Source organism: Mizuhopecten yessoensis, unplaced genomic scaffold (genome assembly GCF_002113885.1).
Source record: "Mizuhopecten yessoensis strain PY_sf001 unplaced genomic scaffold, ASM211388v2 scaffold9977, whole genome shotgun sequence".
In the NCBI taxonomy this organism is placed as follows: domain Eukaryota; kingdom Metazoa; phylum Mollusca; class Bivalvia; order Pectinida; family Pectinidae; genus Mizuhopecten; species Mizuhopecten yessoensis.
The window spans coordinates 226564-240861 of record NW_018408317.1 but is presented as its reverse complement, the minus strand read 5'-3'; the positions used below and the strand labels follow the sequence as shown (position 1 = coordinate 240861).

The 14298-nt window shown below is 35.7% G+C and overlaps 1 protein-coding gene across 2 annotated transcripts in view; it reads right to left on the bottom strand.

Annotated features, from left to right (window-relative positions):
- Positions 1-2745: 2745 nt before the first annotated feature.
- LOC110459155 overlaps positions 2746-14298 on the bottom strand; it is a 29193-nt gene continuing 17640 nt past the window's right edge. For both annotated transcript variants that reach the window (XM_021511267.1, XM_021511268.1), the window contains exons 10-19: positions 12795-12878; positions 11952-12481; positions 11162-11231; positions 9912-10034; positions 9293-9357; positions 8585-8670; positions 7778-7841; positions 6767-6927; positions 6080-6216; positions 2746-5271 (exon numbers count right to left, since the gene is read on the bottom strand). In XM_021511267.1, coding sequence (XP_021366942.1) covers positions 3833-5271; positions 6080-6216; positions 6767-6927; positions 7778-7841; positions 8585-8670; positions 9293-9357; positions 9912-10034; positions 11162-11231; positions 11952-12481; positions 12795-12878 — 2759 coding nt within the window. In that variant the 3' untranslated portion in view covers positions 2746-3832. The remainder of the gene's footprint in view (positions 5272-6079; positions 6217-6766; positions 6928-7777; positions 7842-8584; positions 8671-9292; positions 9358-9911; positions 10035-11161; positions 11232-11951; positions 12482-12794; positions 12879-14298) is intronic.

Below are 14298 nucleotides of genomic sequence, written 5' to 3'. Positions count from 1 at the left end.
AAGATGGCTGCCTGTCGGCCATGTTGTTTATCCGATCAGTCTCAAAAGTTGCCCTGCACAGCTAAGGACCAAGGGGAACCTGCATATAAAATTTGAGAAAGATCCCTCTGGTACTTCTTGAGAAATAGCGATAACAAACTTTCACTATCAAAATCCAAGATGGCTGCCTGTCGGCCATGTTGTTTATCCGATCAGTCTTAAAAGTTGCCCTGCACAGCTAAGGACCAAGGGGAACCTGCATATAAAATTTGAGAAAGATCCCTCTGGTACTTCTTGAGAAATACCGATAACAAGAATTGTTTACGGACGACGGACGACGGACGCAGGGTGATTTGAATAGCCCACCATCAGATGATGGTGGGCTAAAAAGATACCATAAAGTTGTTCTTGTGATATAAATCAATTATTATGATATCATGAAGTTTATAGTATGATATAAAAAAATATTTTTCAATAAGATTAATCAAATTTTATGATATCATAAAATTATACATGATATCACTAAATAGTTGGAGTTTGGAGAACAGGGATTGGATATGAAGGGCCAAGTGAGCTAAATGACATCACTGAGGGTAAAAAGTAATAAAAGTCGGAAAGTTTCCTGTTACTTTTTATGCTCTGTCATTAATTATAAATTAAGTGGGAATTAACTTTATCTTTGGCAGATAAAAACTATAAATAATATGCAAGTTCAGACATAACTTAAATACAATAACATAACAAAAATGACAAAATACTGATAAATACTGATAAACAACCAAGTCATATGATATCAAGCTTTAAGAAAGTATAAATTCAAATTATAAATTAAGTATTGTTACTAACTCTCTTTAATATGATAGTATATAGATGCATTTGAAAAAAAATAATGTCTAAATCCGATTACAGGACTATTGTACTTTTAACTTTGATTATAAAAAAATATATATAAATGGGTGGACACGTCAACTTGGAGTGTGGTTAAGGTGAAGCTTGATAAAGGTAAATATTTTATGTATCAAACAAAATCATTACAGGTACCGTAATCAAGGTGTGATATATCAAACAAAATCATTACAGGTATCATAATCAAGGTGTGATATATCAAACAAAAACATTACAGGTACCGTAATCAAGGTGTGATATATCAAACAAAATCATTACAGGTATCGTAATCAAGGTGTGATATAGCAAACAAAATCATTACAGGTACTGTAATCAAGGTGTGATATATCAAACAAAATCACTACAGGTACCGTAATCAAGGAGTGATATTTCAAACAAAATCATTACAGTTAACGTAATCAAGGTGTAATATATCAAACAAAATCATTACAGGTACCGTAATCAAGGTGTGATATTTCAAACAAAATCATTAAATGATAAACAGTAATAAAAATAACATACATTTGGCGGACTTGTGAAACCTAACACCAGCTAACTTTTGAACTTATAATAAAACTATTATACCAAATACACAGTTATATAACCAATGTTAAGTTTGGTGTGAAGAAATTTAACTGGACAATTAAAGAGTAACATTTACTCAACATGTACACTGCCAATCAAAATAAAAGGGCCTCACACAGCATATAGTACAACTTGTCATTGACAAGATCTTTCAAATTGTCAACATTCATGTCATTTGCAACTGTAATACATATAATATTCCCAGTATCTGAACAACATTTGTTTTTGGACTTTTGGTATAAATACTTTTCACATATGCATTTCATTTTTGAACAATATCAAAAGAATTCATCGCATTTATAGATGAAATATAGCACGTATTCATCAAGGGATGTACTCTAATCATGGTTTAGTGTAATTTGGTGTAATCGCTTCCTATTCAAAAGCAGGGTATTAAAATTTGGTGTCATCTGTTCCTGTTCAAAGGCAGGGCATTCAATTAGTGTCAAATAAATTCTCCTGTAAAATAAAACAAGAGGCCCATGGGCCTTAACGGTCACCTGAGTCCTACAGTATTTATTTTTGTTGTTGAAATATGTACAAATTTGAGTAAAAAATAGTATAATGTTAACTTCAGTTTGTCAGGACCATGAGCTGATCATTCCTAGACCAATTTTAAGTGAGATCGGCCTATTAGAACTTAGTAGCAAAATAGCGGCCATGGCAGCAAAATTGTATTTCTGATTGACCTGAAAAATAACAACACTTTGTCAGGACCATCAGTCAATCATTCCTACAAAGTTTCAGTTCAATCGGCCTAGCAGAACTTGACTTTAAGTTTGAAATAGGTTTTCAAAATGGCGGCCGTGGCGGCCATATTGGATTTCTGATTGACCCAAAAAATAACAATACTTTGTCAGGACCATGAGGCGATCATTCCTACCAATTTTCAGTTCAATCGGTCCAGCAGAACTTGACTTTTAAGTTTGAAATAGGTTTTCAAAATGGCAGCCGTGGTGGCCATATTGGATTTCTGATTGACCCAAAAAATAACAATACTTTGTCAGGACCATGAGGCGATCATTCCTACCAACTTTCAGTTCAATCGGTCCAGCAGAACTTGACTTTAAGTTTGAAATAGGTTTTCAAAATGGCGGCCGTGGCGGCCATATTGGATTTCTGATCGACCCGAAAAATAACAACACTTTGTCAGGACCATGAGGCGATCATTCCTACCAACTTTCAGTTCAATCGGCCCAGCAGAACTTGACTTTAAGTTTGAAATGTAAAATGTTAACGGACGACGGACGAAAACGGATAGCAATAGGTCACTTGAGCTAAAGCTCAGGTGACCTAAAAATCCCTGGTATACCTGGTAGAAAAGGAAAACTGATCTCAATTTACTCAAACTTTGACAACGAGTCTTAATAGTCGAGATCCACTTTGGTTTCTTAAAAAAATCATCAAAAAGTAAAGGTGAAAACTGTTAGTCAATTCTTTACACATTAGTGTCACATGTCTGAAGTCCGGAAAATACACTAAAAAGTAGAATTTTGACATATTGCAGTAACAAATACATATACATATGTGCAGGAAAAAAATCTTCACCAATTAACAAATTTAATGCTCATATTGAGGACAATGCAAGTGTAAATTCAATTTAATAATCAAGATGTTGAAGATAATATTGTTATATGTGAATTTATCAAATAATGTTGTAACCAACTGATTATGAAACTGGAAAAAATTGAACTCCGCACATTTTAGCTCCACACTCCAGGAGATGGCATGGGAACCTGCGAGAAACGTTGCTAAGGAAACGTACCAAAATGGATCAAGTGTGTTTAACCCTTTCAACCCTATGTAACTTCAATAAACTCGACCGTGCATTGTTCTGGACGAGTCCATTATGGTGTACAGTGGAGAAAGGGTTAAAACTGTTTTACTTCTCCTAAACAGAGTTTGTTTTATTTAGTTACAGTTAATTATTATAAGGCACATTTTGAAAACAAAATAAACTCGTATCAATGAAACAGGACTTGAAAAATGCAACAGGACAGACCAGGATTTGAACCGTGGATTCTCTAATCTTGACACAGATTCTCTACAAATTTTTAAAGGAGTTGCAGCAATCCAACAACATCGTTTTGTTCAGGACAGATTTTTCCTGCAATACATGAAATTTTAATAACTATTACACACAGATATGGCACCAAAGAGATACTAGTACTTACTACAATGTACCTTGGACAAATACATTTTTTGAATCTAGACTTAAATTTAAAAAACACCTGCGAAATCTGATTTAACATAACACCTTTGTGAAATCTTTGGTTATTCAGATTAAACGCCTTTTCCACACAAGTTTGGATTGACAGGGTTTCTCTTGTGTACGCCACAATAACAATTTAAACCAAATGCGAAAATTTGGTCCGAGCTACCACTAGAAGAAGGCATTTTTGTGTTTGTGAGGACATTCATAGATCGTGTGTGAATCGTCACCACAACCTGTACATTTCCTAACTCCCGGTCGCCAACATGGCTGCTCGTGTTTTAAGGGTTGCTTTATAGCTGGCCTAGAATTTCCTAAATCACGTTTCAAAATGGCAGCGACCAATGCATCATCATTATCGCTGTTGTCCGTCTCCCATTCTACGTCACCATCATCCTCCTGAGTTGTGGAATTCCCGGATGACTTTTCCGCTTTGAAAGCAGCGGTTGAGTTTGTTTTAGCTGTAATCGGAGGCTTAACACCATTTAACAACACTTCACAGTCGTCAGAACTGTGAGCCGACCATCCTAGATCAACTTCTTGATCGTGACCCTCGCCATTGGAACCATCCACATCCATGGACCACCAATCTACCCGGTTATTGTTTTTAGGATCAGATTTTTTATCACTTTTCTTCTTCTTCCTGGAACCCTGTGTTGCTTTTGCGTCACTTGTCAATGCACTGTTGCGAGTGTTATCAGAACTGGTCATCAAGTCCATCATGATCGAGTTCATGTCTAACTTTTTCTGTAAGTTATGGTGTGATGAAAGTGTGGCCTCAGAAGTGTCTAAGTCACCAGTTGGTTTATGGGTGTTTTGGACACTTGTGGCTAATCCATACCTTAACAGTGGAAATGACCCTTTTTTGTGATGTCCCTCTTTATGTTTGGACTTGGCAGTATCCTGTACCGCCTTTGCCGTTTCTTTCACTACCTTTTTTGCATTCGTCTTTTGAGGTTGACCATCCTTACTAAGAGTGGACACAGACTTTTTTGTATTTGGTGGCGACACCTTAGACTTTTTGTCTGGTGATTTGACTTCTGCCCTCTGTATTACCTTGTCACAAGATTCCCCAGGTGACCCGTGAACTGTCCGGCTCTCTGCTCCTTTGGGACTTGCATAGTCCCTCTCTGACATGTTAGAGTCGTTTCTGGGCACATTTTCAACAACAGGCTGTGATCCAACCTGGTCTACCCATGTTTTCTTCTCTTTCATACCACCATCTCCAGTCACACAATGAACAAGGGGAGGGAAATCGGCACAAATTGGTGATTCGTCGGGTGTGAAGTAGGCACTGCTGTCCGCGGAGATGTGAGACAGAGGAGTGAGAGCTGTCGAACAGCTAGGGGAGATAACTCCTGTTGATGGCCGTGGAGGAGTGGTATATCCTGGTACTGTTGACATACTATTATTTGATGCAGCAGCAAAAGAACTAGGAGTCAGGAGTGAAAAGGAGTTATCACTCCCTCGGTGTCGCGGTGCTTTAGGACTTTCACTCCCTCGGTGTCGCGGCGCTTTAGGACTTTCACAGCCTCGGTGTCGCGGCGCTTTAGAACTTTCACTCCCTCGGTGTCGCGGCGCTTTTGGACTTTCACTGGGTGTCTGGAGTGCTGGATACAAACAAAATAGACAATTAGATTTTAACACATTTCATTCCACAGAAACATAACTTGGCATACAATAATGGTAAATCATACACTAGCATGTGACACATATTTACATTAAACCATTTCATTTGATTTGTTAACGGTCATTGTTTTGTAGGAAATCATGTTGATAATTATACCTAGTAAAAATACAATAGGCTCAATGGGCTTGTATTGCTCTCTTTAAAGAAGGTCAAGGTCAAATCAATCAAAACAAAGATGATAGGCAACAAGCCAACACTACAGATTTTAAATGTTGTTAAACATTGAATACCGGTATATTACAACAAGGTTGAAAGTCCTTCATCTCAGCGCATGCTACTAACCAAAATTCATTACCAAAAGCCTCTTTGTTACCTGGAAGTTTACTGAAGACTTAACACATTTGACTCATATGCCTTGAAAATGGGTCAAGGTCATGATTTTTAATAAACTTGAATTGAGTACAAACCTGGGTGTACATGTTCAGTCAAAGGAAAAGAGATTACAAAGCTGTGTATTCAGTCCATGGACAAGAGATTACAAAGCTGTGTATTCAGTCCATGGACAAGAGATTACAAAGCTGTGTATTCAGTCCATGGACAAGAGATTACAAAGCTGTGTATTCAGTCCATGGACAAGAGATTACAAAGCTGTGTATTCAGTCCATGGACAAGAGATTACAAAGCTGTGTATTCAGTCCATGGACAAGAGATTACAAAGCTGTGTATTCAGTCCATGGACAAGAGATTACAAAGCTGTGTATTCAGTCCACGGAAAAGAGATTACAAACCTTGGTGTTCCTGGTCTGTGCTGGATGTCTGTACTTTCTGTTTGGGATCTGTCTGACATCCTACAGCCACAGTGACCTTCTCCGATGGCACCACAAAACAGTTGATGTACAGGTCAAGCAACTGTTCCTTTGTGGACCTGTGAATATACAGAGAGGGTATAGAGTAAAAGATTGCATACTTTTGGTTTTGTTTGTGTTTTACGTCCTATCAACAGCTATGGTCATTTAAGGACGTGCCAGGTTTTGGTGGTGGTGGAGGAAAGCAGGAGTTCCTAGAGAAAAACCACCGATCTACGGCCAGTACCTGGCGACTGCCCCATGAAGGTCTCGAACACACGACCCAGTGGTGGAGGGCTAGAGGAAGCATACAGAATTGATCAGACACCAATATACTTATAACAATTTTTGTATATATAAAACTAGAGCATAAATCCCAAAGAAGTAAAGTCTTACTTACTAAAACACATCGGATATAAATCTATATATAAATATTTGGAAAAAGTATGAAGGCACTCTTTTATGACCACAATATCATCCATGTGTTCCTGTATCCTTTATTAATATACTTTTCATACATACCGGTAATTATAAATGTAACAATTCCTCTCCCGACCCTCAAACCTATTTTTTTCATACTGCAAAAGCTCCAATAAATCGTAGGAAGGCACTAGAATTGATTTACCGTACCTGGGAATATTTGCACCAAAAAGCTTGTCCCGACATTCCCACTGAATATTGTCATATCGGTCTGTGAATCTGTCCTTCAGTATGTCTGCGATGATCACCCAGATTGTCTTGAAGCTGCTGAGGTAGATCTGTTCCAGGTCTTCCTGACCCGTTTGTGTTCCCTGTAATAGAACAATGCTAAACTCTTCATACACTGTACAACACAATCATTTTGAAGGGTAAAACTTCTGCACTAAGTTGGTGGGGTTAACATTTTCAATGTGTAACAGTGTTATAAGTCATTAACTCTTTTTCGACATCAAACAAATTTCGTGGCTTTCAGTAATCATGTTTTTGATGCCCTAGAATTAACCTTGACTTTCAGGTGTAAAAGACTTGTTTGGACCTTTGAAATCACAAAATGCAAAGATTCAACTGAAAGCCCTGAATTCGAAGTGTTTTTATTTTGTGTTTATTTGTTATTAACAAAAACATGTAATTTCTATGAAATTTCAGTGTAAGTCATTTCTACACAAAACATATTTTGGAAATAATATTTCAAAGGGATATGTAAGACATTTCTTTTGTATTTTTTTTTGAAAATTCCTTTACTTTTTGTAAAACACAAATTGCCGTTGAATAAATTGCTGTGTTAAGTCAACTTATCAGCAAAACCCTTGCATTTTGGTTACAAACGAATAGCAGATACTGTCAGCCTAAGATAGTGGTGGAATTAGGAAGCATTGATGTGTATAACAGCTAATTGTACACTTATATAAGTATCAAGTATTCATTTGGTCATGGTTACAATAGGAGCTTGAATCAACTCAAAGGAAATATGGAGGTGATTTTAAAACAAACCGATTTTTGTACATTTACAACCTTTTTCTGAAAAAAAAAAAGTTCTTTTTTTCATTTTTTTTTTGTGTTGGAAATGATGGGTACCTATTTTTGGCACAAACAGAAAATATTTCATCTTTAATACTATAAAAACGAAATTGACAGATTGATTTTCAGAATCTGAAAGCTTACCTTTTTGTTGAAATACATCCATCGCTCCACCGAATCCAAAATGCATTTCTGTACGGAACTGGCGCTGAAAAGGGTACCAATAGTATGAAAATTTGTCATCAGATTTAACAACTCCATCAACCAACGAATTGTTAACACTTTTCAAAACACCATAACAAATACATGAAAAGCATCATACAATGTATATCACTTCATTTTTACAAATGCATGCACCATACTTTCCACTGAATATCACATCGTTTAATGTTACTTTTCTGTAAATATCATGTTTTCTCGAAACACTTTGTTTTTCCTGTAATTTATGCAATTTTATGCAATCTCTGTATAAACTCAATATTTGTTAATATCACTTGTTTGTGAATTTTGCTTAATGTCACTTTATTTTGGCCACTATCACAAAAAACAACACACTGGTAAATGGGGGAATAAAATGTTGTTTATCACCCGGTGATCTGTTTACACATGGGCACGTCATGTAAACAGCGCCACATCCTAACAGGGTATTTTTAACACGAAGCTAACTGCCAAACAACAGATCAACCCCACTTACCTGTTCGGTACAACAACTAGTCTTAGGTCTGATGTGTGTATATGCGTGTTAGAACTAAATCACTTATACATATCAAAACATGTTTTTGTTTCATCTTTAGTGTTCAAGTCTCACGATATATTAGGATACGTGTGGTCGTAACATAGTCCTACAAGTTAACCGTTTCTGTTTATGTGTCGGAATTCATTTCATAACAAAACAGAATATATCTTTCAAGTTGCTGACCCCACCCTATCCTCTGTCCAAAACTGCTATACCTGTCGTCCCAGAACAGACTCAGACTGAAGAGGTGCCCATACAGCTTGCTGCACTGCATATGAAGTTGCCTTCCCTTTGTTGTCACCTTACAAAAGAAACATTGTTCTGTCAAAATCAAGTATAAAACTCAAGTAATGCTTTTTTAAAGTTAAAGAAAAATCATCTTGAAATCAACTGGGGAAATATCAGAAGATATGTCACCATTCTGTATCAATTATACTAATTTGAAAAACACTCTCGAGAAGACAGCAGATATAAATTATAATATTTCAAGCACAGAGCTGAGAACATACTACATGTACATGTGTATATATAAACATCCAATGCAATATTGAAACTCCTAAGAAATGAATTTCTTTTTATAAACTCAAAAATGTTGCTTAATACATTAAAAGTTTCAGATCATAACATCATTTATAGTGTTAGTTTAATGATTTAGGGTTCTTTAAGCCAAATAAAAAAAAATCTTGTTTTTCTGCTATCAAACCCTACCTACCCTTGATTTCTGTGCCTATCCTTAAGTTTTTATTGGTATTTAATGATATGCACCATTAAAGTCAGAACACCTGCTCTATATCAGCATAGTAAAAATATTTTCCAAAATAAAAAGAGTTTGCCTACCTATACCTATTCTATTTTTTCTGAGGATGACAGCGGAAACACAAGTTTTTATTTTGGGCCTTGACGTTAATTAAAAGTAATTTTACCGTGATGAACATATCATGCAGCTTCTTTATCCCGTCGACGATGCACTCAGTAAAGTCCTGCGCCACTGAAAATGAGAAGAGAATTGTATAAGATGAAATGAGAAATATTATTTAAATCAAATTTGAACGTTTTTCTCTAATCACAATCATACATAAGATTTTAAGGTCAAATTGAGATAACAGTGACCTCATTTTAGGATGTGACACACTGCCTTTCCGTGAAGTACCGAAACAGTGACTGAGAAATACTCCAGAAACCATTATTTGAGTTGTCAAGGTCAAGGTCAAGAGGTCAAATTGAGGTCACATTGATCTTGATTTAAGATGTGATTCACCACTTCCCCATAATGTACCTATATACAAAGTATGATGCCCATTCATGAAACAGTGGCTGATAAAGGCTCTGAAAACCAGTCAGGACAGACGGAAAGTGGGGGTATAAAAAGTTACAAAATGTCATATAATAAGAAAATTTGGTTCGCTACCCATTGAGAAACTGCCAAAATTGGAGTCTATTAGATGTATCCAAGAAATCAAATTGTAAGGGAACAAAAGTATCAACCAAACTTCTGTCTGTGACACCAAAGCCAACTGACCACTGATTTCTCGCTATACTCACCATTCAGCAGCTCTATGATTTCTAACAGACAGTCGTGTAGTTCTCCGTAATGCCTCACAGCCCTGTTCAACAGGATGTTGATGACACCTTGAAGCTGGTCAGTGTCCAGGTATACAAACAGGTCTGTTGATTTAAACAAATGTTATTTTATTATAATTTAATCTTGCTTGTAACAAGCATTTTCATTGGCTTAAACATTTATGTTATCATTCCATAACGTAAAAAAATGACGTCACCATTTGTAACGTCGCTTTTGATTGGTTGATACAGCAGCACAATAACTTCTAAGAGAAAAGAGTCCATCAATAAAAGTGGATTTCCACAGGGATTGTGTATAGCAGATTAAATTTTGAAGATTAATTTGAATATATTTTTCATGTTATGGAGCTATATCACAAAAAAACTGGAGTGTACTCTCATCATAAACCGCTTTGCGGTTTATTTAGAGTTCACTCCGTTTTTTTGTGTTATAGCTTCATAATATGAAAAATAAATTCAAGTTGATCCTTAAATACAATTTATGAAGAATGAATCACACATTCAACAATTAAGTAATTCAGATTTTGCAAAAAGAGATGAATTTTATGTTAGACCATCTCATATCAGTTCTGATCTAATCAATGAAGTTACTTAATATATATTGACAAAATACTCTTGAAAATAGGTCAGTGGGTTTCACAACTTAATTAAAAGGTCAACAAGGAAAGGATTAATCTCATTGACCCAGTCAACACTAAATCCAGTGAACTGGTCATTTTTCCTCAATAAGGTGGGGATAGAGGGAGGCATCCTTACAAACATGGCATTGAGACAGTTATTGTGTTATCTCATCTCACAATCCAGCAATGACGGCCAGATTATCTACTAAGAACAAAGATGGTTGGATTGTCTTCTTGGAAATGAAGGTTGCTAGATAACCCCCAACAAAGTTGGCTGGATTATTTGCAGAGATGGAAAGTGACTGGAATCAACTGGAATTGAAGGTGACTGAATTATCTACTGGGAATGACAAGAGTTTGATTATCTAATGGGAATGAAGACAAAATCAATTCTCTACTGAGAATGAAGGTGATAGGATTATCTGTAGAGATGAAAGGGAGCTGGATTATCTACACTTAATAATCTTATGCGCACCAGCCGAAGGAAAAATATCAATTAAACATTGAACATAATAAAACAAAACCCCAAGACATAACACACACAATCCAAATATAGATTATGAGATATAATCAAACATCAATTTGTTGTACCTGTAGAAAACAGCTTCCTCAGCTTTGCAGCAGTCACATCGTAATCTTCCTTGTTTACACCAGCAAATATCTGAGAGAAACATATCACCAAATAACAGATAGGGTGATGAATAAGTTAATGTAGTCAAATCAATGTCATATTATTGATAACTTGATAAATTTTGTTAATTGATTTCGGTATCATTTTTAATTCACAATATAATAGTGTATATTCTGTCAATTTTTATGCTTTGCTATATTAGCATCGTATGTATATTCCACTTCATAGTGTTTTAAGTCCTAAGTAATTCTTGTGTGATATACAAGTATTCATTCACTATTACTAATATGTCTTTTATTTACCTATTCTGAATACTACTTATCTGTGATCACATTTAATGCTTTTCATATATTAACACTATTTTTATATATATATCCTGAGGGACCTTTAGGTAGGGGACTCCCAATCACTTAAAAACCTGGGATATGTATACTTTCTTTTTCTGTGATGAATATTACTGTTTTTTATTAATATATGTGATTATCTCCCTTTACTTGTAATATAATATGTTATTGTTATTTTACATGTTTGTCGCAATTATAGCTCTCAAAAGCTAATGTTCCTTGTTTACCTGTATGCGACGTTAAATAAAGTTTCTTGTATATTATTTTGAAAGGGAGATAACTGTTATAATTAGAAGACGAGATCAAATCTGAAAAGGAGTACATCGTAAGACTAAAGAGAAGACTGATTACACTGTGCACTTTATTACAAGAACTATTCTGCTATGGTTGGTAATGATTACTGTACCTGGTTGACTACTCTGTAGAAATCAATTTTTGATGGACTGGTCTGTTCTAGCGCAGCAATCCTGTCCATGTGTACAACTTCCCCATCATTGTCACCAAGGATCTCCACATCCTCCACCCACGACGCACTGACCTCATCACTCACGCCAAGCTTCTTAGGCGCAGGCACAAAAGGTTTCTCCTTGTGGTGACTTTGCGGTACCAGGTAATTTGACACTGTTTCTCCGGCACCGAGTACCTGACCACCTCCTGCACCACTCCAGTGCACAGCAGTATACTCTAGGGCATTAGGGTAAATCTCCTCACTTTCAGTCTTCACAGAGCTCTCACTAAACCCGGGAGGAGGGGGAACATGTCGACTTTTTTTGGGAGATTTATCTACATCATTTTTTTGAAATCTTGGTGGAACTGCGTTTGTTTTCCACTTTTTCTTCTTGCCTTCTAACATAATTGGTGGTGGTTCATTCTCTTTGTCTGGTTTTTCGCTGTCCTCCGGTACACTGTTGGTGTTTGTGTTGTAGATGTCACTAACTGGAAAGGAGCGAAGGACAAAAATATCACAATTTTGTGTAAAATATACCAGAAATCCAAAATATAGAAAGTCTGAATTTTCTGTACTGCAGCACACAGTGAGTTAATTACACTGATGAAGGTTTGAATAATTCTAGCTAAAAAGATTACCAATGCTTTTTGGACAACACAAGCATGTATTTTCTTCAAAAATATGTATATATACTATTATGTTAGTTGACAGTTATTATATTCAAGGAATATATATTAACTGCACCTTTTTTACCTTTGGCCTCCACAATTTTCTTTAGAGAAATTCAAATATTGCACTCACTAAACTTATCATCCACAAACTTTCCATCATGGATGGGTAAATCACCTTCCTCGTCACTGCTGTAGGTTAGGATGGAGAAACGCCCTGAAAAGATATCACACATCAGTCATTAAATAACCAATAGTGTAGAACCCAAGTAACACAAGACAGGCTTTAACATATAACTAGAATTATGTTTTTGTGAAAAAAAGAGTATGTCGCCCCTCTAACGATTTAAAAGTTAGGGCCCTGACAAGATATTCCTGAAAACTCAATGTCAAGGTCACAATGACCTAACAAGAGTGCACTGTACATTATCTGTCGGTGATGCAGATATACTGCAAATTTTATCAGGATATCTTTAACTTTAGCACTTATTTGACCTTATTATGAGAGGAACTGACTACTGCTTAATTATGAAATGCATTTATGAACATATTCTTATTGTAATGGGCACCATTACAGAAGTCCCAAAAACTTACCCCATAGTCGCAAATGATGCTTGGATAGAGTTTACAATGCCATCATATACTGGCATACTAAGTTTAAGCAAAATAAGACAGTGAGGGACCTTTGGAATCACCTTGGCTTACACCTTTAAATGTTTGAAACAATCAGACTTGTTTAACTTGACCTTGAGCAGATGATACTCAGCTAATCAATCAAACAGAAAAATCCATTCGAGAAGCTTTTAAACTATTAAAATCATATGAAAAAGCATCAGGTGCCAAGATTAATTATGAAAAGACTGAAGGTTTGTATATAGGACTATTGAAAAATAAAGACCCAACATTTAATATCATAAAATGGACAAAAACAAATGTGAAAACTCTAGGAATTCATCATGGATATATGATAGATAATGACAAAATTTGGCAAGAAAAAATCAACAGAATAAAACACTGTCTGCAAATTTGGAAAACCAGAAACTTAACATTTAGCAGGAAAACTTTAATCATTAAATCACTAATAATATCTATTATAGGATATGAAATAGAAGCGAGGGGCATACCATGTAAATATCTAAAAGAAATTAACAAGATAATTTGGGATTACATCTGGGATGGAAAAGTAAATCAACTGGAAAGAAAAATGTGTTGTAGTAAAATAAAACAAGAGGCCCAATGGGCCTGCATCGCTCACCTGGTATAAAACTCACACTTGTAACCTTAAAGTGATCTAAAATAAAGCTACAGGCAAAATATCAGTATTTATGATTAAAATTTGTTCAAAAGACCCTGTTAATTTTTTTCAAAACATTTCACCCCTGTGATTGAAAGTCGAACAAAGTCATTATGTTGAACACATTGTATAGCCTTTCATCTCAGGATGAAACTTGCAAAGTATAAACATCCTGGGACCCATGGTTATTCATAAGAGGTTGTTTAAAGATTTTAAACAAATTTGACCCCTGTGACCTTGAATATAAGTCAAAGTCATTCACTTTAACAAACATAGTAGTCCTTGATCCCAGCATATGCTACTAACTAAATATCAACATCCTGAGCCTTTTGGTTATTCAGAA